The sequence below is a fragment of the Peromyscus californicus genome, unplaced genomic scaffold (genome assembly GCF_007827085.1).
Source record: "Peromyscus californicus insignis strain IS unplaced genomic scaffold, ASM782708v3 Scaffold_3__1_contigs__length_106647218, whole genome shotgun sequence".
Taxonomy (NCBI): Eukaryota; Metazoa; Chordata; class Mammalia; order Rodentia; family Cricetidae; genus Peromyscus; species Peromyscus californicus.
In genome coordinates this window covers 12,135,481-12,159,369 of record NW_026294551.1, presented here as the reverse complement: position 1 = coordinate 12,159,369, position 23,889 = coordinate 12,135,481, and the positions used below count along the sequence as shown (strand labels likewise).

At 41.2% G+C, this 23,889-nt stretch overlaps 1 protein-coding gene across 2 annotated transcripts in view; it reads left to right on the top strand.

The window, feature by feature from the left end:
* Positions 1 to 23,662, top strand: part of Map2k6 (mitogen-activated protein kinase kinase 6) — a 133,015-nt gene extending 109,353 nt beyond the window's left edge. For both annotated transcript variants that reach the window (XM_052756482.1, XM_052756483.1), the window contains 2 exons: positions 7,971 to 8,016; positions 13,609 to 23,662. In XM_052756482.1, coding sequence (XP_052612442.1) covers positions 7,971 to 8,016; positions 13,609 to 13,686 — 124 coding nt within the window. In that variant the 3' untranslated portion in view covers positions 13,687 to 23,662. The remainder of the gene's footprint in view (positions 1 to 7,970; positions 8,017 to 13,608) is intronic.
* The last annotated feature ends 227 nt before the right edge of the window (positions 23,663 to 23,889 follow it).

The following is a 23,889-nucleotide window of genomic DNA, read 5'->3' as shown; positions in this document are numbered from 1 at the left end:
GCATCCTACATCTTGCAAGCAACAGGGAGTTGACTGAGAGTCACACTGAGGGAAGCTTGAGCAAAAGAGACCTCAAAGTCTACACCCTCAGTGGCATACATACTTCCTCCAACAAGGCCATGCCTCCTGATAGCACCATTCCCTTTGAGGGGGCTGTTTTCTTCCAAACCACCAAGGTCAGAAAGTCATGACTTGGGGTGGACCAGCAGTTGCTACAGGCATCATCATGGCACCCAGTTAAAACTCTTGAGCCCAGAGTGCCAGGTGCTTACTGGTTTTATTTTTACTTTTCTTCAGTAGTGTCAGAGCAATAGTGCCTTGAGTGAAGAAAGGGAAACTGAGGCATTTATTCCTCATGAATGCCGAGATGAAAGGAACACTAATCTGTTTGTTCCCTTTTTGCAATCAGTCTTTTATTTAAGTTAACATACAAAGGAATTGGTTTTGTTGAGGTTTTTCGCAAGTATTTTGTTATTATTGTTCCCTTCCCCATCTGCCTTCTGCCTTCTCTTACCCCTGTTGGTCTGTTTGTCCCCACAGTAGCTCTCTTCTGCTTACATGTCATGTATTCCCTCATTGCCTCCTCCATTAAGATCGCTTCTTCCCCTCTCATGGTCCCTTTTTAGATTCACGACCCACCCCCTCACACCCACACATACCTACATATGCATATACCTACCCACACCCCTACACACACACCCTCCCACACGTAACCCCCTATTGTGTTAGTCAGGGTTCTCTAGAGGAACAGAACTGAGACTATGAATAAATATGTACATATTCTGAATCCTGAACCCTGACGAAGTAGGCTCTTAGACCAGAGGAGAAGAAATGGGTTTGCCAGTGAGGGTAAGAGCAAAGCAGGGGAGGATAGCAAGCTCCCTTCTGGAGTGGCCTTCACGTAGGCTGCCAGCAGAGGTGTGGTCCAGATTAAAGGTGGGTTAAAGTTGTATTTTCTCACTTTCAAAAGATCTGGATTCAAGGTGGGTCTTCCCACTTCAAATGAATTAATTAAGAAAAAAAAAATCCCGTATAAGTGTTCTCAGCCCCTTGGGTTTTAGTTAATTCCAGATATAGTCAAGTTGACAACTTTGAATAGCCATCACACCTGCACACATACACAAACTCCTACACACACACACACACACACACACACACACACACACACACACACACACGCACTAGCATTCATCCCCTCTCTCTAAAATTAAAATCCTGACTCTTTATATGAGAGAAAACGGGACCTTTGTTTTCCTGAGTGGCTTACTTCACTTGACATGATTTCTAGTTCCATCTATTTTCCTGCAAATGTCACAGTTGTATATTTCTTTGCAGATAAAGAAATTTCCAACACACACACACACACACACACACACACACACACACACACACACACACACACACTTTTTCTTTCTCTATCCATCTGGATAATGGACCTCTAGGTTATTGGACCTTTAAGTTATTGTGAATAGTGCAACAATATGCTCAGTTATGAAATATTTGTAGTGGGACAGAAAGTTCTTTCGCTGTATGCCCCGGAAGAGGGGTAGTGGAGGTGATAGAGCTGGGTTCTGTGGTAATTCTAGTTTTAGTTTTCTTCCAAACCTCCATAGTCATTTCCAAAGTAGCTATACAAGTTTACATTTCCAGCAGCAGTGAACAAAGGCTCCTCTTTCCCTGTACCCACACCAGCAATTTTTTGTTTGTTTTCTTTTTTTAAACGTAATATCATTGTTTGAAACTGTCATACATACATACAGAGTGTATTTTTATCCTATCCATCTGCCACTACCTCCCTCCAGCATCCCTAACTGCTTCCACCTTGTCTGCCTCCCAACTTCCTGTCCTTTTTTTTTTTTAATGATTGTTAAGAATCCCCTAAGTCCAATTAGTGCTGCATATCCTCAAAGGAGAGTGACTCTCCCTCCTCAAGTGGCCACCAACCACTCAGATCCTCCACCAAGGGTTGGGTCTCCAGGGACCCCTCCCCATCCATGCGGAATTTTGATTGACTTGATCTTCTGCGCGTCTTCTCTGGTAATAATGGCTACTGTAAGTTGATGTGTGCAAAAGCCAGGTCATATATAGAACTCCGCCTCTCCCAGCCCTCTCCCACATCCTCTGGCTTGTATATTTTTTCCGTCCCCTCTTTTATTGGCAATAGCTGTCATATTTAAGATGAGCTGGAATCTCAAAGAACTGTTAATTCGGAGTTCTTGGATAGCTAAGGATGTTGAAAACATTTTCAAATATTTATTGGCCATATGTGTTTCTTCTTTTGAGAATTATCTATTTAGTCCATTAGCCCATTTATTGATGGGAAGATTTATTTATTGGGGTGTTTAAAACTTGTCATTGTGTAGTATAGGTAGCAAATCCTTGTCTGAGGTGTAGATGGCAGAGCCTTTTCTCCTGTTCTGTTGGCTGTCTTTTCACTCTGATAATTGTTTCTTCAGCTACGTAGAAACTTTAATTTCATGTAATCCCACTAGTCAACTCTTGGGATTATTTTCTGTGGTATCGGAGTCCTTTTCACAGTTCTTGCCTATGTCAGTATCTTGAAGCATTTCAGAGGAAAACAGAGCAATAATGATTCTTAGAAATACTTCTTCCATTATGTAGTTATTTCAAAATAGCATAACTGAAGGCTACTCCTTTTCCCCAGTGTAAATTTTTAACATGGAGACTTTAAATAATTCCTAAGGTGGGTAGCACTGACCTGTATCAGTTACTTTTCTGTTGCTGTGATAAAACACCACACTCAAGGAAATTCAGAGAAGAAAGAGGTTATGGTTTCATAGGGATAAGCCTATCATTTCAAGGAGGCATGGCAGCAAGCAGCAGGTGTGGGGGCTGGAGCAAAGGCCAAGGGCTGACATCTTGACCCTTAAGTAGGAAGCAGAGAGAGTGAACAGAGAGTAGGGTGAGATCCTTAAGCTCTCAGAGCCAACCCCCACTGACATACTTCCAGCAAGACCACGCCTTCTAAACAGCTCCAAACAGTGCCACCAAGCGGGGCCTGAGTATTCAAATGCGTGAGACTATGGGGAACATTTCTCATTCAAACCACCATATGATCAAAGGATGCATGATACTGAATTCTAATAGGAAATCCTTACAGTCTAGTTTTATAGCAAGTTTAATATAAGAGTTTATTTTAAAAAAATAGGATCTTAGCAGATGGCGCATATATAACACACACACACACACACACACACACACACACACACACGATCCATATGTTTTTGTATTGTGTGCATTTATGTAGTGTGTATATATATAATGTATGTATATATAGTGCATGTATTTGAGTACATATAGTTGTTTGTGCATGTATGTTGTATATGTTTTTGTGTGTATGTAGATGTTATGTATGCGTGTGAGGGGGGCAGAGGTCAACCACAGGTGTCATTTCTCAGTATGATCCACCTTTTTTTTTGAGACACGGTATCTCATTTAGCTAGGCTGACTGGCCATGAAGCCCAAGGATCTTCCTGCCTTTCCCTCTTCAGTGCTAAAATTAGAAGTGTGTACTGTTGCTGTTAGCTTTTTCTGTGGGTTTTGGACATCAAACTGAGGCCTGTATGCTCATGGGGCGAGTACTTTCTGTCCTGAGTCTGCTCTCTGGCCCAGCAGCTCGGCACTTTTCACGAGAACCTCTTCCTATATGTTCATACAAGAGAGTCGCTAGAAACAAGCTGCCCTCTGCTGCAATAGTTCGGCTTACATTTACATTTCCCCCAGGCCTACTTTGGAGTCTCAGTGCCCAGCTGAAGAGCCCATTGCCATACCCAAGTGGGGTGGAGGCCCGTCCAGATGTCAATACTGTTTGTCTCAGGGGCTAGAATGAAAAGTCGATTAAGCACAGTCTGTCTGTTTAGAAAAGGACAGTAAAAGAGGCAGTAGATATTTATTTATCTTTTGACAAATGTATGACTTCACAGGCACACTGTGTTTTTATTCTGTGGACGCACCAAATAGCCCTTCTTGGAAATGATCAGGGTGAGTTCAAATAGGCAGAAAGCCTCTGGTCAGCATAAACTTCAAGCTAGCAATTCTCGAGACAGCGCGGATCTGTTTTGTAGTGTCAGCCATGGTCAGGAGCCTGTGTTGTGGCATTTGGAAGAGGAATTAGAGAAGTTAGCTAATTGCACACTTGAAAAATGACAAGCCAGTCGAACATTCAAAAGTCAGACTTCAATCCAAGAAGAAAGTGGTGTACCTTTGAACTCCAAGGTTGTTATTTTATACTGAATTTCAAGCATTTCCTACTAAACGTGGAAAATTTGCTTCCACCCCAACTGTATCTTGGGTATCTCTGCTATTCTTAGTGCCTCTTTTGAAGTGTTTTTGATTAAAAAGATGGAGAGAATAGGTTAAATCTGCTATACTAATTCAATGAATGGTCTTTCTTTTCCTCCCTCCATCCTTTTTTCCTCCCTCCCTCCCTCTCTTCTCCCCTCCCTTCCTCCCTTCCTTCCTCCCTTCCTCCCTTCCTCCCTTCCTCCCTTCCTCCCTTCCTCCCTCCCTCCTTCCCTCCCTCTCTCCCTCTTTAGATAGGGTTTTCCTGTATACACTAGGCTGTCCTAAAAGTCCCTCTGTAGCCCAGGCTGGCCTTGATTCTATAATCCTGCTGCAGCCTCCTGAGTGCTGGAATTACAGGCTTCATTACCATGGCCAGCTGCTGTGTAAGTCCTTTTCGTTACAACTCTGTAGTTGGAGGTAAACTTTCCTTTCTGACCAGGGGCCATAAGTCAAGAAGTAGCTTATTGGGCAGTTGGGCAACAGCCTCTGAAGTTTGAGGAATCTTAAACACTTTCTCACTGATCAGCTAGGGTGATTTTCCCCAAATTTGAAAAATACAGATTAAAGCAAGAGAGAAAATTTTGCAAACTGTTCTGGAGGATAAAAAATGTCCTGTTTTTAGTGCATAAGCTGGCTGTTTGGAACCTGGGGCCTATGCAGGGACACTTTGCTTAGCCTGGGAGCAGGGGACTGGACCTGCCTTGACCAAATCTACCAGGTTGAGCTGAATCCCCAGGGGAGTCCTTGCCCTGGAAGAGATGGGAATGGGGGGGTGGGAGGGGAGAGGGTGGGGGGGCGCAGGAGGAGGGGAATCCGTGGTTGATACGTAAAATTAAATTAAATTATAAAATAAAAAATACAATAAAAAAGACTTCACTAAGTGTTACAACAACAACAACAACAACAAAGTGTCCCGCTTCAAGATCACTTTTACTTAAACTTTGAAACCCTCAGGGCTGGGGTTAATAACCTGGTGGTAGAGTGCTTTCCTAGTCTGGGCAGGGTCCTGGACTCTCACTTCGGTGTCACAATGACAAGAAGAGAAAAAAAAGAGGAACTTTTAAAGCCTTTAGACCAACTGGGAGATCATGGTTGTTACAAGAACCCATTATTTTAACATTTCAAGATCAAGATGTTTCTCTTGGCTAATCATTCCCTTAGTTCTGCTATTAAGTAAAATGTTAGTCATGGGAGGGTGGATCATAAGAGTGTTTTGGGTTTAATATATTTTAAACATTTTTTAAATTTCCTTCCTTTTTCCCCTTCTTCCTCCCTCCCCTTCCTTCCTTCCTTCCTTCCTTCCTTCCTTTCTCCCTCCCTCCCTCCCTCCCTCCCTCCCTCCCTCCCTCCCTTCCTTCCTCCCTCCCTTCCGTCCTTCTTTCTTGAGTGTACAGGGTATATGCTGCCATGGTATGCATATGGAGGTCAGAGGGTAACTTCTGGGAGTCTGTTCTCTCCTTCTGCTGTGTGGGTTCCAGGAATAAAACTCAGGTTGCCAGACTTGGCAGCAAGTGCCCTTACCAGTAGAACCACCTTTTTGGCCCCTCAGATTTCATATTTAACCACTTGAATATTGAATGTAGTTTTAATATTGTGTTTGTGTTTCTTTTTTTGATTTAATAAGTTAAATCTTTTAAACAATGGAGAATTTCTAGGTTTAAATTTGCTTTGAACAATGGCTGGATAATTGGGGCTTCTGTATAATTAAAAAAAAAAAATCTAGGATCTATGTGCAAGGCAGCAATGTCCTCAGAGGGCAGTTCTGCTAATATGAGAATTTAGACAACCTTTAGTTTCTAGGAAGGCAGAAGAGAGAGGTAGGAGGTATTCATAATGAGAATATAAATACATAGCATGTGAACCAACTGGAGATGATTCTTCCAATTGAGTTCCATTTTAGAGAAGGAAATAAGGAAATAGGAAATTGAAAAAAAAAAAAAAAAGAGGGCCACCCAATGGCACACAGTCCAAGGATTCTTGACCTGTTGATGTCTGCACCAAGGACATTTTTAAATGGATGGTCTTTGTTGTGGGGGACAGGCTTGTACATTGAAGGATGCTTAGCAACATCCTTGGCCTCTATCAAATGCTAGCAAGAACACCCGCCAACTAGTTGTGGCAACCAAAAATGCCTCCAGACATTGAGAAATGTCCTCTGGGGTGGAGGTACAGGATCATCACCATTGGGAACCACCAACATTGACTCTCAGGATATAGGCATAATATACAAAGCCATGAGTGGGTTAAAACTTCATTCATTTCACCCAGGCACACATTCCCATATCAGTCCCACGCTGACAGTTGATAATTTTTCTTTCTAATGCACTCTTATTTTTATCCCCAGTTGAGATGAACTTTCTCTCATAGGTTGTCTGGTCCCCGAGGTCCCTAGGTCCTAGGTCTGCCCTCAGTTCCAGGTTGAGACTTCTGCCCTCACCTCTACCTGTACCCTGTCTCAGGTTCCCTGACTTCTACCCACAGCATTGTCTGGAATCAACTGGTAGGCTGCTTTTTAAGTTGTTTTGGTTCAAAAGCTTCCTCTCCTTTTTAATTTTTAAAGAGAATTTTTCATTTTGCTTAGAACTATATAGTTTAAAGTCTCCCAGTGACGTCACTCTCCCACAGTCTTGTCCTTTACTTCCCTCATAGTGATTAGCTTCCGTGGGTGCAGCAGAGAGCATGTCACGTGTACAAGACCTCTCTTGTTCAAAAGGATCTATCAGCACAAATCGTAGGAGCCCAATATGCTGTCACATTGTGGTTCTTCAGCTTTATTGACAACCTTCTTTCCATTCACGGAAGATTTTATGGCCGAGTGGCTACAGAAAGCTCTAGGTTGTTTTGCACATCATAGTTTCCAAGGCCGTCCTTTTCTCCATTCTATAGCCTGGAACTCTAACATCAAGTAAACTGTTCCTTTTCTTTTTCCATTTTAGAGCCAGGGGTGGAAAGAGAATCGGGGTGGGTTGAGGACAGGGGTGATGGGTTTGGTCTCTTTCATGTTGCAGTTTTATGAGGATTGCCTCTGGTATCAAATGTTATTAAATGTCTGGGTATTCAGAGAACTGAGTGACCACTAGACAGTACTGCACAGCCACAAACTATTTCTAAGAATAATTGTTAATTTGCTGACTGAATATACTTTCCTTTTTTTTTTTTTTTTTTAATCCACTAAGACACAGTGAACAAGTAGTTCTACCTTAGTTAAATGTAGGTTTCTGTCTCAGGCAGGTATATGAAAGGGGGGACAGGCAGGGAGGACGATGCAGCTGAAGGCAGTGATTAATATCTGGGAGAGACACTTGCTGGTTTCTTTTCCAGGAGGTGGGAAAGAAGCTACCCTGAAGGGAAGTACAGATAGGTTTGGAAATTTCATTGGTTCTGGATCAGACGAGTTAGACCGAATGTCATTCATGATGTATTAAAGGAGAATAAACACACATACACTCTACACCCACACTTATCCATTTAAGCCCACAGTGGCTTAAAACATAATTTCTAAGAGTTTATGATTTACAGTAGAAGAAGTCGAGATAAGAAGCCTGTTTTCTGTGCCTAAAAAAAAAAAAAAAAGATAGTTATGGTCAGTTTTATACTGGTCTTGAAATCCTCACAGTGAAAAATGGTTTCTAAATTTTTAATGTGATTTTTTTTTTTTCTTTAAGCTTGAAGAAAAATTCCAAAGAACGGCCCACGTATCCAGAGCTTATGGTGAGTGTGAACACTTTGGTGTGTGTTACCAAACTAACTCACTAACAGTGAAGTAGCCATGGCTAAGATGATGTTCTTAACACTAGTTAGGAAGAGTTGATCCATTGAGATACGGTTGATTCCCAGGAACTGGACTAAAGAAGGAGTTAAGGGCCCTTCCTCATTGTTTTTTATCCTTTAAAAATGTTTTATTTATTTTATGTGCATATATTTGTGGGTATTCATGTGTCACAGTGCACATGTAGAAGGTCAGTTTTCTTCTTCCACCATGTGGGTCCTGGGAATTGAACTCAGGTCGTCAGGCTTGGCAGCCAGTGCTTTTACTCACTGAGCCGTCTTGCTGGCTTATGTTCATTGTTTTTTTTTTTTTTTTTTTTTTGTTTTTTGTTTTTTGATGCAAGCTCAGACTGTGTCATCTTTCCCAGTGATGTTTTCCATGTTGATAAACCTGGAAAACATTTATGTCCATGAAATTTATATTTTCACATTTGGAGGAGTCCCACTGTAAATGTATGGGAAATGTGAGTTTTGAGACTTAAGTGAGATAGCTTTACTGGCCGTGTGGCCTATCAAGTTTTCAGAACAGATCTTGGACGAATTAGATGAATTTCTTTCTCCTTACTTTTGGTCTTCATGTTGGTGGAAAGAGGTAGAGTAAAGCACCCGCTTCTGTATTTATTGTTTGTCCTATCAGTCAAACATGGATGAAAATCAAAACCCCAGCACTGTCGCTCTATAATAGTGTTTCTACCTAAACAGATGTTGAATGTGCGATGAGTACATTTTGGAGATAAATGTACAATTTAGGCTATCTGTGAACTTGTGTTTACCACCCCCACCTCAGATTTATCTTAATGATCAAGGTTTGAATCTTAACAGTGGGAGGGAGATGTGCTCATTTCATTTCTGTTGCTGTGATAAACTACCCCAACAAAGGGCAACTTAAGAGAGAAAGGGTTCATTTCAGTTCACAAATCTAGGCTATTCCATCACTGCCAGGAAGCCAGAGCAGCAGCAGGTCAAGGCAGGTCATCCCATCCCACTTACAGTTGAGAGCAGAGACAGAAATCAATACATGTTAGCTGCTGGTTTGCATTTAGCTTGGCCTCACTACTCTTAAAACAAGTCAGGACCCTCTGCCTAGGGAATGGTGGCGCCCACAGTGAGCTGGATCTTCTCATAGCAATGAACTCAATTTAGGCAGTTTCTCACAAACATGCCCATAGGCCAACCCAAGGTAGATAATCCCTCATTAAGACTCTCTTCCCAGATGGTTTTGGGTTATGCCAAGTTGATAGTCAAAGGTAACCACCCCAGAGAATTACGATGTTGTCCAGTCCCAAGAGAGGGAGGAGCAAAATTTGAGATCCTTTATTAGACCTGCTAACAGCAGTCTCCAAGTGCTTTCTTCTGTCCTACCTACAGCCTCACCATCCGGATCAGCTGGGTGCATCGTAGACGTGCAGGCTCCTGATACCTCTTTTTGAATTGTGTATTGAGGTAGCCGAGACACAGAGAAAGAGCCATTTGGAAATACCTGTAAGAGTTATAGAAGAGAGGTTGTAGATAGCTAAGTGGCTGGGCTCCATAACTCCAGCTCCAGAGGAGCTGATGTCAGCTTCAGGCCTCTGTGGGTACTCCACTCGCACGAACATTCTTCCTCCCCATAAGCGCATATACAAAATTAAAAATAAGATATTGAAAAAAGTGTTCTAAAAAGATGACCTGTGTGATCATCTCGGGCATGTGTTGTTTCAGGTCTGGGTATTAGCTTTGGTTTATTTATGCTGAACCATTCTCTGATTGGAAGAACTGGAGTCAGGCCAACTCCTGGAGCTTCCATTATCCCCCTTTAAAATAAAAATGTCCAGTATTCAATACTCAGCCAGCTTTATAAAAATAGATGTGTGACATTTGAGGATGTATCTGCATGTTTAAGTTGAATATTTGTTCTTGGATTATTATTATTTTTTTAAAAGTGACCAACTGGAGGCCTTCCCAGGCCTGACTGCCCCTTTGTGGTGTGCTTGGACTAAAAGAATTTCACATGAAGTGTGATAGACAGGAAGCAATTCCTGTGGGATCTTATGGAACTTCAAATCCCGATGTCTGCTTTGTAACTAATTGTTAATATAAGAACATTTTCTCTGTAGCTCAGCTATTTACAGTGAAGAACATCCCCCCACCCCTTTTTTTAATCTAAGTGGCCTCTTACCAAAAATTTCATCAGAAAACATTTGAGGAAAAAAAATATTTCCTATACATCAGCATCTGGTATTGATGTCTACCTTCCCGCTACAATCTAACAAACACTGAGGGGGTTTTGGCATGTCTATTAATGTAAGATTGTGTGGACAACCTCCCCCTTTATGGCATTAGCCATTGTGGTACTGGAAATGGACGTGCCTTTTAAGACCATAACTATTCCCTGCTTTCCTGTGGAATTGAGGTTTTTAAATGGAAACTCTGAGTCGGAACTCCCTGACTTCAGCACTGGGCAACACGTGGTGGGAGGCTATTGTTTCAATTTCAGGAATTTGTAAAGAGGTAGGAAGGGTTAAAAAAAAGATATTTTTTCCAAATAAAGGGACATTATTATCAAAGCTCCAACCCAGATATGTACTTGTTATAGTATTCCCAGTAGTTTTCCCCCTAATTCAGATTGAGGGCTACACATAGGTCCATCTTATCTGTACATCTTCTTGAACTTTTGCTTTGTAGCATTTTTCTTTGACAGCAGATATTAACTAATTCTTTTTTTTTTTTTTTTTTTTGGTAAAGGTCTCTAGGTAGTATTTTAGGTTACTGAGCCATGCAGTTGCTGTTAAAATGAGTGAATTAAGCTGAAAGCAGCCATATTCGATATGACAGCAAATAGAGCATCTGCTGTGTTTCAATAGAACTTTATTTAAAAGTCAGAAAGTGTATTTGTAACTTTTCTATTTCTGTGATTAAAGCACTATAACCGAGTCAGTTTAGAGAAAGAAGGGTTGATGGGGGCAGATAGTTCTGGAAGGTTACAGCCCTTGATGATGGAGCCCAGGTGACTGGAGCAGGAGGCTGAAGTGCCACATCTTGAACTGTAATCAGGAAGCAGAGATCGCCAACTGGGAATGGCATGAGTCTTTGCAACCCCAAAGCTGCGCCCCCCCCGGCCCCCCCGACATACTTCCTCCAGTAAGGTCATATCTCCCAAACCTACGTCAACAGCATCACCACCTTGGGACCAAGTCTTTAAACATCTGAGCTTATGGGAGACATTTCCCACTCAAACCACCACAGACAGGGAGTTAGATTTGGACTCTGGATTGTAGTTTGACTCCCCCTGCCTTAGATGTTTACCACCAGAAATAGTAACCAGGCTGGTTAGATGATTTCCCAGTGAACTGATTGTCTTCTCCAAATGTCTGAGGAAGTTCTTGATTTGAATTGCAGTGTAAAACAAGGATAACTGAACCCACAATCCTGGAGGTTGAGGTGCATATGTGGGATATTTGGGAGGCCTGTTGGTGATGGTGGCTTGCTTCTCTGATCCTGGTAGCATGTCCGTGAATCTCTTTGCTTCCTCATGGCACTACAAGAATCCTAAATACTACAGAGTCCTCTCTCTTAAGTCTTGGCCTTTTTTAGGGGAAACTTAGTCTGGGGCTGTAGCCTGGGGATTGTTTGTGAGACCCCATTTGCCCACCTGGGGTTGCTGCCCTTTCTGTTCTTACTCTATTCATTGCTTAGGGAAGGAATTGAGTTCTCAACACTCTTTAACTTCAAAGCCCCACACAAGACTACTCACACCTTCCATGTTGATTGGATTGCCTGCTGGACCCCAAAGTATTTTCTTAGTCTGGGATAAACTAAAAGATACCTAAAGGACTTTTACTTAAGGGTTTCATGTATTATTATATAACTCATTCATGGACTCAAGCTCTAGGTATTGAGCTGGTAACAGCAGAATCAGAGTCAAGGTGGGGCTGACAGGCACTGGATCGGTCATCAAGACAATCTGAGGTTTGGCATGTTGTGTTTTGATAGTAAAAAGCTTTTTAAGCATGTTAAAGAGCCCCAAATGTCAAGAGGATGTGGGAAAGCTAATAAGTATGATGGTTAAAATAAAACAACAAAAACAAAACCTTGGTAAGTGTGCCGTGTAAGTGGTCAGTAATTGAAAGTGATATCACTATTTGGCAGATGGGGGAATTCAGAATGAAGGGCCTTGAATCTAGAACTTCACATTGGGTGTAAGGCTCTGAGCCAGCACACAACCCATATCCCCTAATGGGCAAAACAGGAGATCTTTCCATGTTCTGAGTCACAGTGCTCAACAGTGACCACCTACTTTCTTTTGGGTTTTATTTCTTTGTTCCTTCCCCCGTTACATTGTTTCCTAAAATTTGCATGGGTGGGCATTCAGTTCCCCACAAAGCTGACTCATCCAGCCCTCTACTGTCAGGTTTCAAACAAATATAATTAGAAAACCTACTGGCAGGCAGAATGGAGGTTGCAAACTGAACCCCTCATCAGGGCAACAGAGTGAGTCATCTCATGTCTGCATGAGAAAACACCCAGGTTGAGCCATTCCAACCAGCCACTGAAAGTAGTACCCTGAGACCGTTGGAGACCTGGGCATGGTAGGTGACGTGGAAGGGTGTGTGATATTGGTACCTGAAGGAATTGTCCTTTTGAGTTCGTTTGCTTGGTTTCTGTTCCCACTAGAAGAACTGACAAACACGATCTAATGTATGCCTCTCTAACTGGAGATTGACATTATATTAACTCTACAGCCCGACACTTATTATGGCCCAACTGAGCAATTCAAGGATTGTTCTGCACACGGAAAAATGGCTTAGTCATCTGACTTTGAAATAGGTGGGCTCTTGCATCGTGCCTTACCTTTTCTACACAAAGTCTAAGTTTTCTTTCTTTAAATTGACTTAATCTGAGATGTATACAAAGACGATTTTTCTTTTCTTTTTTTTAATTTTCTCAATCTTTAATCTCTGAGTTGAATTTTCTCTGAACATACCAGTAGTCTGGCATTATTCTGTGAATGGATCAAACCCTTCAAGACTTATATAATGTAGCCCTTAGCTGTAGGTGTGGCCTTAAAAATGGCCTTAGGTATTTTATTCAAACCAGTTTTCCAATATCAAAGGCATGAATGCCTTCCTTGCCCATTTACTGTTCAGAACATTGATATCTTGTTCCACCACCCTGTTTTTATTCCCATGAAGTGGAAGAATCTAGGTCTCTGATTTTAATCATTTTACTATTGCGGCTGTCTAAAATGACTCTGTAGAGATGGTCTTACCCAATCTTTTTATTTCTGTATGGATGGAATTATGTAGCATACTTGCATATGTTATTTAAATTAATAGAGTCTGTGTTTCGGAAGCCTAGATATACCAAAATTAGAGATAACCTTAAAATATGCATGTCAAAAAATATGTGCTTGATTTTACAAAAGATATGAGAAATCCGGTTTGCTTCCATAGAGATATTAACCTATTTATTAAACCCATAGATTCATTTGCTAAATTTTATATATTATCAATGTCAAGTATTAATGCCATGTATTTTTTTTCTTCTCTTTCCCAGCAACATCCATTTTTCACCCTACACGAATCCAAAGCAACCGATGTGGCATCTTTTGTAAAACTGATACTTGGGGACTAAAAAGCCATGGACTTACTGGTTGACCCTACTGTGGATTGGTGGGTTTACAGGGTGAAGTGAGTTCATTACAACACCAACAGGAAAAGTCATCTTGAGATCATTGAACCCTGCCTTCTTGAGGGTTCTTTCTCCCTATTTTTTCTTTTTCCTCTCCAAAGGGGGCCATGGAATCTCTAGTATAGAATGAACTCTCTAGATGGATGAAATATGATAAAGGCTTAGGACTTGAAAAGGTGATTAAATATTTAATGACGAGTCATATGAGTCCTCAAGCTTCTCAGATTTCTCGTGTTCTTTACAAAATGAATGCATTGGCCCTGGTAACAAGGTGCTACAGTAGTGATGAAATTGTAAAGTAGATTTGTAGTGTATCCCACTTATTATTTTAATATTTATGTTTCAGTGCTTGGTTGGAAATATTCCATTTTATGCAAGAAAGGGAGATAGAGAGGCAAGGCTGACTTGGCAGTATTTATAGGGCTTTTATTTTGTAAGTTCAATCATGTCTGTGGTCCAGAGGAAGTTATTTAATATGCATCTGTAAGAATATTATAAAAATCTCAAACAAAGGGGCTCTTCCTGTGCAGTGTGGCTTGCAGCTGTCATGGCTGCTGCTCCCAAACTTCAACTCAATCCTGGGTAACCACCGCAACTTTTGAATGAATTGTCAAAGTATCTTGATCATATCCCAACCCCCAACTTTGGAAAATATGGAAGTCACTTGTATCATGGCTCAAAGAGTAAAAACCAATGGGTCTCTTCAAATTTGTGGTATAGTTTTAGTGAAAAAATGAAACTAATGGAAAGTGGTGTGCTCTTTATATTTACTTATCTTTCTCTGTGTATGCATTTGTGTATGTATGTGTTTGTGTAAGTATGTGTGTATGTGTGTGTGTGTGTGTGTGTGTGTGTGTGTGTTCCTTTGTTAAACCAAGTCCTACTAAGTGGCTTCTAGAAACACCTATATTAGAAGGATACCTGTCAGTCATGAGATGCGATATGAAAACTCACAGAGAGAAGTGAAGCGTCTTGCTCTTGATTCTCCTCAGTGGATGTGCCCCAAGGCCTGCCTTTGTAATTTGTGAATTATCCTGCTTTGCTTGTTTGTTTTCATGTTCCATAAAAAAGCCTTATTATTAGAAGGGCTGTGATAGGAGACGCTAAAAGGCAGCAGTCTTTCAGTGAAATGAAAATGTAATGTGGAATACTGCCTCGGCACAGACTGCCAAGCTGTCATAGGCTCAGGCCATGTCAGGTGTTTCTATGACATCATGGAGTGGCTTGTTCCACTTTCAAGTTCTAGCAGACTGACTAAACAACCAGGTGTTTTCTTGTGATTAAAGACACCATGGGTTCTCTAGTTTAAGCTTCTGTGGTCCTCTAGGATTAAGAAGTTTTATGAGTGGCAGGGAAAAGATAATCTTTTGCTAAATAGTGAGGAACCATTACTTTGGGACACAGTATTAATTCAAGGTTACTATTAGAATATGAAGACAACATGTTGATAAAAAGGGAAGAAAGGAAAATATACTTTCTCCCCTTCCCTGACCTCTTGGAATTCTCCTTTCCTTCCCTCCAGATTTTGAAGCATAAACAGTCCAGTTTTCACTGTATTATTTGCATCTTCAAGACTCTTGCACAGGACGCTTGCTTAGAGTGTGTCCGACACTTCCGTATCTCTTCTAGCTGCTGTTGTAAGGGACATCCATTGGCAGAGCTGTGGAGATGGCTGCCAGTAAAGCACTTGCCTCTCAATTAAGGACCTGCGTTCAGATTCCCCAAACCCACAGAAGCTGGGCATTGAGCACAGGCCTGTAATCCCAGAGATGGTGAGATTGGAGGTGGAGACAGGCACCTGGAAGCCTGTGACTCGGTTAGCCTGGCCTATGTGCTGAGATTCTAGGCCAGGGAGAGACTTTGTCTCCAACAAAAGGTAGAATGCACCTGATAAAAGGTAGAATGATAACTGAATTTGCTCTCTGACCTTCACAAGTGTGTTGTATATGGGCACACTCTCTCCGTCCCGCCAAACACACACCACTTACCATATACCGCACACACATAAACACAATATTCCTGTTTGATTAAGCACAACTCCCTCTGCTCTAAAGACACTTTTTATTTATTTCTTGCCAGAAATGTGGTATTATCCTTTTGATCATGTCCATTCAACTTCCCCTCCACCTTTCCCAATCTAAAAGTTCCTCTTTTTGACATGGAGGGAGATCACATCTGTCTTCCCGCTCTGCTCACTCATCTCTGAGTACAGAAAGTAATGGGAAAAAGCCTGGGGCACCTCTTAGGACTTCTAGTGACAGTCAAGTCAGTCATCTTTCTGGTGTGGATCAGATTGGTCTCACTTGATTTCCTACTTTGAAATACTTTTAACAAAGAGCACATTTTACACTTGTGCACCTGTGTGGTCTGGACTGTAAGCCCAGGACAGGAACTTGTCAAACATGCCATAGTGGGAAGAGGAACTGGGTCAAGCCTGGTACACTTTGGAGCCACTTAGGAGGCTGCGTGAGTGCCAAAGTCCTGGCCCCAGAGACTTGGAATAAATTGGTCCAGGTCGAGCCTGGCAATTAGTACTTTAAAGAAAGAAAAAAAAATACCAATCCCTCATGAGTTCCTGATGCACACCAGTCAGGGTTGAGGGTACTGGTAAAATCAGAATGAAATGGCCCCCTGAAATGGAGAAGAGTGTATATAGATGAAGCCAAAATGGATTGTTGGTCCTAGTTCTTGACCATCTTCTAAGCCTAACAAAAATTCTCACATGCCAAAGTTCGCCAACACTTCCTTCTTTATGGTGCCATTGGTGGGTTGTCTCAGTAACTTTTTGTGTTTGATGCTGTAGGCCAAGATATTGAATACTTAGGTGTATCAAATAATTAGGTCCCAACTGCTTCACAGTAGTCCTTTGAACCATGCCATTCAGATGACAGTGTTTGTCCTGGAAACTAATAATATATTGCCATGCCTATGAATTATTTCAACTCAAGGCTTATGGATGCTGGGCATATGCTATGCTGAAGTTTGCTCAGTCTTTGGCCAGTGACTTTCAAAACTGAGTTCTCAGCCATTCAGCACCCGCTTCCCTATATTGTTTCATTCTCTATCTTGTTGATAGTTTTGGTTTGTCTGCCTCCTTAATTATGAAATTAAAGATTGGAACCATTCTTTGCTGTTCATCAGTGGACACTGCCAGATGTCATAGTCTAGAAATAAGCAGATGGAGCTGGGGAGATGGCTCAGGAGGGAAAGGTTCTGTGGGGAAAGCATGGAGCTTTGGGTTTAGATCCTGAATATTCATGTGAAAGCCAAGTGTGGTGGTTTGTGCCTGTAACCCTAGTTTGAGGTAGTTGAGGAAGGGGAGAACAACTGGGCAGATCCTGCAGCCCATTGGTCAGCCAGTCTATCTAAATCTATTAGCTTTAGGTTCAGGGGAGGAACTTGTCTCACAAAACAAAGTTGGAGAGAGTTTGAAGAAAGATGCGTCACATTGACCTGTAGTCTCCACATACTCACATACGTGTGCATCTCCTGACACATGAACATACACCCACACCAACAAGTACGGACAACACATACAAACATCACATATACACAATATTTTAAAAAATTCAATAGAAACAGTTAGTGGCCTCTGCATTAGAGGAGATGGGTACCGAGATGATCACTCACCTTGATTCTCTTAATTAACTTGATCTAGTGTCTTATGTCACCACAAAAGAAGTCAAGAGGGGCTAACATGTCATAGTTTAGCCTCAAAATGTCTTAATTAGCCCCAGAGTTTCTATTCAGAGGGGTCACTTTCAAGAGTGTTTAGGAAAAACATGGTTTTTGTCCTAAAAGTACAATGAATATCTAGTTCTTAATTTCTATTATTTTTTTTTTTGTTGCGGGGGGAGGGTTATGTTCTCTGACCTTGGAAATAACATTTATGTATTCACTCAATTCATCAAGGTGGATGTTCTGCAAGTGAGGTGAGTTTCTGTCACACTAAGATTTTGTCAGAAAGTCTCTGACTTTAAGAGGCTTTTCTGGCTCGAGGAACCCCCTGCTTTTATGGAGGTAGTGAGTGAAATGGTACTTGGTCATGGTCTTTTTTTTTTTTTAATTTTTCAAAAGGAATGAGTACTTTTCCATCAGGCCATTGAAAGTAGACATCGGGGTGGAAAAATGCCAGAGTAAATCTCTGAAGAAATGGCTACCAGATGAATGGACACGACATTTCATCCTGGAGATCCCATGGTCCTCTTTCCTTGGACTTCTCTTCATTTAAAACACTGTTGAATGTACTGTCAGCTAAAGATAGTCTTTGGTTTTTCTATGGCCTTAACTGATTAAATTATAATTCTCTTGGAAATTTGTTGAAAACTAGAACCTATTCCCTAGGAAAATGTAAGTCATGTATGAACCATCATTTTGCAAGCATTTCTTTGTTGGGGAGGGATGGAAGTTTGTAGATCTCATAGATCAATAGACTGCAATAGAATGTAGATCAATCAACATTATAGAATGTAGACTGTGTCATTCTTGATTAAGTTGGCAAGATTTCTATAAAGGCTCACATGGTAAATACTTTTGGCTTTCTGTTTCATGTTTTTTTTTTTTAATCTTCTTTAGCTCTTCTGTTGAAATCCAAAACAATGCCTAAATGGCTGTGTTGCAATAAAAACTTATAAAACCAAGCACGAATTGTATTTAGCTTACAAGGCCATGGCTTGTCTTAGACCATCAAACACAAAATTCTAATTGATAAACTATATGAATAGAGTTTTCAACTCCATATTTGGCTTAGTTGTGAGGCCTACTAGGAAGATGCATATAGGAAAATAAAATCAGAAATAATGGGAAGTGTTTAGTTGCATGAATGTCTCCTGTTCATTTCTCCAGGTAAGTATTTATTACTCCAGAGGCGATGGAACAGTTTTATCTCGGTTAAATGATATCCTTTTCATTAGACTCATGCTGTAATTGACATCATGACTGAGTTTAGTTTGGAAGAGGCACATTCTTAGATGTCAACTGTGTCCTTGAGTCTTAGCTTCTTTGCGTTTGCTTTTTCTTTGTAGTGGAATGTGCATGCAAGGAGAGTAGCAAACCCAAACACCAACTGTTGTGTTTCTTTCTTCCCAGAACCACAGTGGACTGTGAGACTAGACTTGGCATTACAAGTAGAAGGCAGATAGGAGTCTTTTATTTTACTTTTAATTTAACTCCTCTCTCTGTCTCTCTGTCTCTGTCTCTGTCTCTGTCTGTCTCTGTCTCTGTCTCTCTCTCTCTCTGTCTCTGTCTCTCTCTCTGTCTCTCTGTCTCTCTCTCTCTCTCTCTCTCTCTCTCTCTCTCTCTCTCTCTCTCTCTCTCTCTCTCGGTGTCTGTGTGTACATGTACATGTGGACTGGATCCCCTGGAGCTGGAGTTACAGGAAGATATAAGTTGTTTGATGTGGGTGCTGGGAACTAAACTCAGGCCTCTTGGAGATCAGTGAGTGCTCTTAATCACTAAGCCATCTGTCTATCCTATTTTATTTTATTTTTTTGGTGCTTTTGAAATAGGATCTCATGTATTCCAGACTGACCTCAAACTTGTTATATAGTTGAGGATGACCTTGAACTTACAACCCTATTGCCTCCATCTCCCAAGTGCTGGGATTATAGGTGTGCACCACCACACCTGGCTTTACGTGGTGCTGAGAAGTGAACCCAGGGTTTTCATGCATTTTAGACAATCACTCTATCTGGGCTATATCTCCAGTCCCACTGTTACCCACTTGACTACATCTCTAGTCTGACATCTTCAGAAACGTGTCCACCTCATCCATTGACTTGTTTGCTTGTTTGTCCACTGTCCCCAAAGTAATTTGGAGTAGTTTAGGGTCAATAGTTCTGTTCTCTGGTGATCTTTATAGGGCTCCTGTTTGCATCATGATTAGACTCATGCTGTCCGATTTGAGATCTGCCTCTGAACTTGGGCAGGGCACTCTTCTTATTTACCCATTAATACATTACTGATTCAAGGGACCTGGACACAATGCCACCTTTATGATGTGATTTCTCCTGGGTTTCCACCCCTCATGAATTTCTGAACCTCAGAGCCTGCTGGGTCAGTGTGCACCCAGAAAGTCATGTCATCATCTGCCTCTGTCAGTATTTGTACCCTTGGCTCTAAGATGACTGTTGTGAGGAACCTCTGCTTTTTCCTTTATCTCCTTCCAGAATGGAACACGTTTTAAAGCTATTAGTATCTTTATTGTCTACACAGTATCTACATCATCTATTACCTTTATAACAAATCACACTTAGAAAGACATGCAGAGACTCCTTCTGAGGGCATATTGAAACGTTTGGTCAGATAGTCTACCTAAAAGAATGTTTTTGTTTCATCAGGGGAAAATGAATTCTAGAACCTTCAAAGCACAGCTATTTTCCCATGGGAAGTATCTCAGCACCAAATGCAGAGACAACCTTTTCCTGAGGCTTTGCTATTGACAGCTATGGAAATCCAATCTTCCCATGGCAGGTCTTTTGGAGACAGGGCATGATTTGGGCGTTATCTTTGTAATTCCCAACCCAAACTTCACTTTTTGGGTAGAAGTCTCACAGAAACGTCTTTCTACTAAAAATGAGGAGGAGTCTAATTTAATAAGAGACAGAAGCCAAGTTCAAGGGCTTTGTAGTAGGGACTTTTTGTTTTGTTTGCACTTTAATGCAAATGTGCTAATAGAACTTACATGTATTGAGGGACTGGAGAGATGGCTGAATGGTAAGAGAACTTCGGGTCCCCAGGACTCATGTAGTGGCTCACAACTTTCTCTAACTCTAGTTCCAGGGGATCTGATGCTCTCTTCTGGACTCCTCAGGCACCTGCCTGCCTGTGCTGCTTATAACCCATAGACATATATACACATACACATTAAAAAAAAAACACACAAAGCAAAACAGCCAAATCTTTAAAATAGTTTATGTGTATTTAGTCTACTCTTGAGATTCTGAGAAATTTGTGACCATGGGTTTCTTCATCTGAATTTAGCAATTGAGCCCCCTTTTCTTGGGAGTTTATAGTTAGAATTTTGGAGATCTGCACTGAATTTCTTTCTGACACTGTCAGTATAGGCAGACTTCTGTGAGGAGTAATCTTGACATGCTTCATGCCTCCCCATAGGTTATAATTGTGCTTTTCTGAGGCTCAGGGTCTCGTTCTAGAAATGGAATTTTGTGGGATGGAGAGCAAGGACAGGCGTGTGTACTAACTTGTTCCTGAACGTGTGAAACACTCTCCTGTGTAATCTGTAGACTGAGCTTAGACCAGGTCACCAACCATTTTAGTGTGTCTTTTTCATTTCTTGTTGCTCTCCCTTTGTAGATGACCTAGGTTGGCTTGTGTGGGTGCTTTCAAACAGTAAAAGTCAGTAACAGTTATGAAACAATGAGCCTCATCATTCTAACTTCTTAAAAATATCCCAGAGAACTTTCAGCCAGCTTACTAAGTAGCAGGTGTGCTTGTGGCATTTTGAAGCATGCTGTGTTTGTGCTGAACCTCACTTCTGCTCCCTCCTCTTCCCCTAGCTCAGTGTTCCCCATGCTTGATAATCCCTTCTCCCACCAGTATTTCACCTTCTACTTTCATATTCTTTGTTTTCTATTACTATGTCTGCCCTTCTTCCTTAAACCCCCCTGTTTTTCTCTCTCACGTGCCCATCACTAGTTTCCTGACATCTGCACACACCCACTCCCTCATTAATACACACATGTACAGATAGATGCTATGATGCACATGTGAGAGAGGACATGAGGGGTTTCTCTTTCTGTGCCTGGTTTGCCTCGCTTGATATATTTCAGTCATCCATCTTTCTATAAATTTCATTTTTCATTATGGCGGACTCAGATTCCATTTGTATACATACCAAATTTCATGATCAGTTCATCAGTTGGTGGATATCTAGGCTGATTCCATAGCCTTACTATTGTGGGTACAGCAGCAGCAATACACATGGATGTGCAAGAACCTCTGTAGAAGGACAAAGAGTCCTTTGCTAACTCTCTTTCCTTTGGTAACCTCCATTTGGATTTTTAAAAAGGAGCAACTGGATTGGGCATTCAGTTTCCTTAAGTAATATTTAACCAATACCCTTCCTTCCATCCTGCGGACTTCATGGGAGATACACTTTATTTGGAAATATGATTATTTCTTTTCCTTTGTTACACACCAATTTTATTTGCCAACCATGTATATTCTAAAGGAAGCTCTCAAGCCAAAGCAAATATGACTTGATGCAAGAATAAAGTTTGTCTGGATAACTGTTTTGTGGTACTCAAAATGTCCTGAAAGAAGATAACAGAGGGATGTCCACCCATCCTTCAGAACTCCTAATTCTAGCCCTTACAGTTAGTGTGGGGGAGAGTTTAGAGTAGGAGAAGCATGCTGTTGTGGGTCTGCTTCATCTTTCCTGCCACATGCACCATGCTGGTGCTGACCATCCTGGGCTAAAACCATCTTTTTTTTTCTTTAAAATGAGGCAAACTGAGCTGCAGGATGTAGAATTTATTAAGAGTTTTGTTCAGGAAGGACCATGCAGAACATTTCCCTGCCTTTGAGTTAAATGTTACATTTAAGTTCTGACCCTGCAATCTCACTTACAGACGTGAAGGAGCTGGGGGTATAGACTTTACCTTGAATTTTCCTGTATGGAAACAAGTGAAGCTGATTTTTTTTTTTCCATACCAGAAACACCCCGCATCACTTTATGGTGAAAGGAAAGTTAGAAATATCCATTGATAACTTCTGTCAAGCGCTGGGATTGTATTTCACAAACACCCATTTTGTCGGACAGCCCACTAGTCTATCTTTGCCTCTTGTCTGAGGTGGCCCAGTATGTTCTTATGTTAGCTTAGCTTTCTTGTCAGCCACGTTGTAGGTGGTGGGTCTTCTTTTTTTCTGTTTTGTTTTTGTTTTTTAATTTAACAGCTTGTTATAACTGGTAACATTACCTCAGAAATCCTAAAATTAAGGCAATAAATAACTCACGTGCAGGGTTTGAGGTAGATATAAACATTGTAGTTGATTTATAATAGCTGTAATAACGGTTCCAGGAGTATACCTAGCTAAAGGATGATGTGGCCTTAAATAAGTCATGTGTGTTTGTAACATTTGGAATAGCTGAATCGCCTGGGTCCCTTTCTGGAGAAATCCATCTTTCCCTGCAAGTACCATTGATGAGGGCTGTATAATAGCTGGGTCACTGGCCTCTGTCAGTCATGAAGCCAATAATATACTAATTTGCCAAAGGTGGGGTAGTTTTGTTTTATACTTATGTACAGGTCATGGTATGATGGAGTTCCTATCACCAGATCTTGAAAAATGTGCAGCATTGTTTTTCTCTTTATTTCTCATCCAAGAGCATATTAATATATGTTTTTGATATGCTATGAAGTATGTTTTTGAATCCATGCATTTGACCAAGACAATGGCAGAGATGTTAGGCCAGCAGTTGTTATGTGGCTCTCCAGGCTCCCTTCTTACCACCTCAAAAGGAAAATGAAACTGAGAGATTAAGTCAAACTTGAATTTCTGTGTTGAAGAGGAGCGTCCACTCTGACTTCCCATCTCAGGATGTTCTTCAGTTCCACACTGGTGCCAAGGAGGAAGGTTTGAGCTGCTGACACTGTAACTTTTCTCTGGATGTGTGTGTGTGTGTGTGTGTGTGTGTGTGTGTGTGTGTGTGTGTGTGTGTTCACACTGCACGTGTTGTGTTCAATGTCTCATCAACCTGTGAACTGATTCAAACAGTGGAGAAGACAGCGATAAAAGCAAAAAACAAACACCTAACCACTTCAATTCTATCAAAGTGCTAACCATGCTTCCATAGCTGGATCAAATAATGTAAGCATTCAGGAGTGATGTTCTTGAGTGAAATGGTGTGTTATCTCATAAGAAATTGTACAATTAATAAAAGACATTAAAAAGTGCAGTGGGTCAGTATGTTCCTTGAATTGCTCATGAGACATGTTCTAGGAATACTCCATTTAGGAGAAGACTCTCTAAGTGGACTGTAGATATAGTTCAGGGTTGGGGTCTCGGTGTAGCCTGAGCAAGGCTCTGCGTGTGAGCCCCACTACAGCAAAAAAGCAAAACCAAACAAGACCTTTGATGTGAAAGTATTGCCTGCATGATTTAGCCCCGCCCCTATCCCTCTGT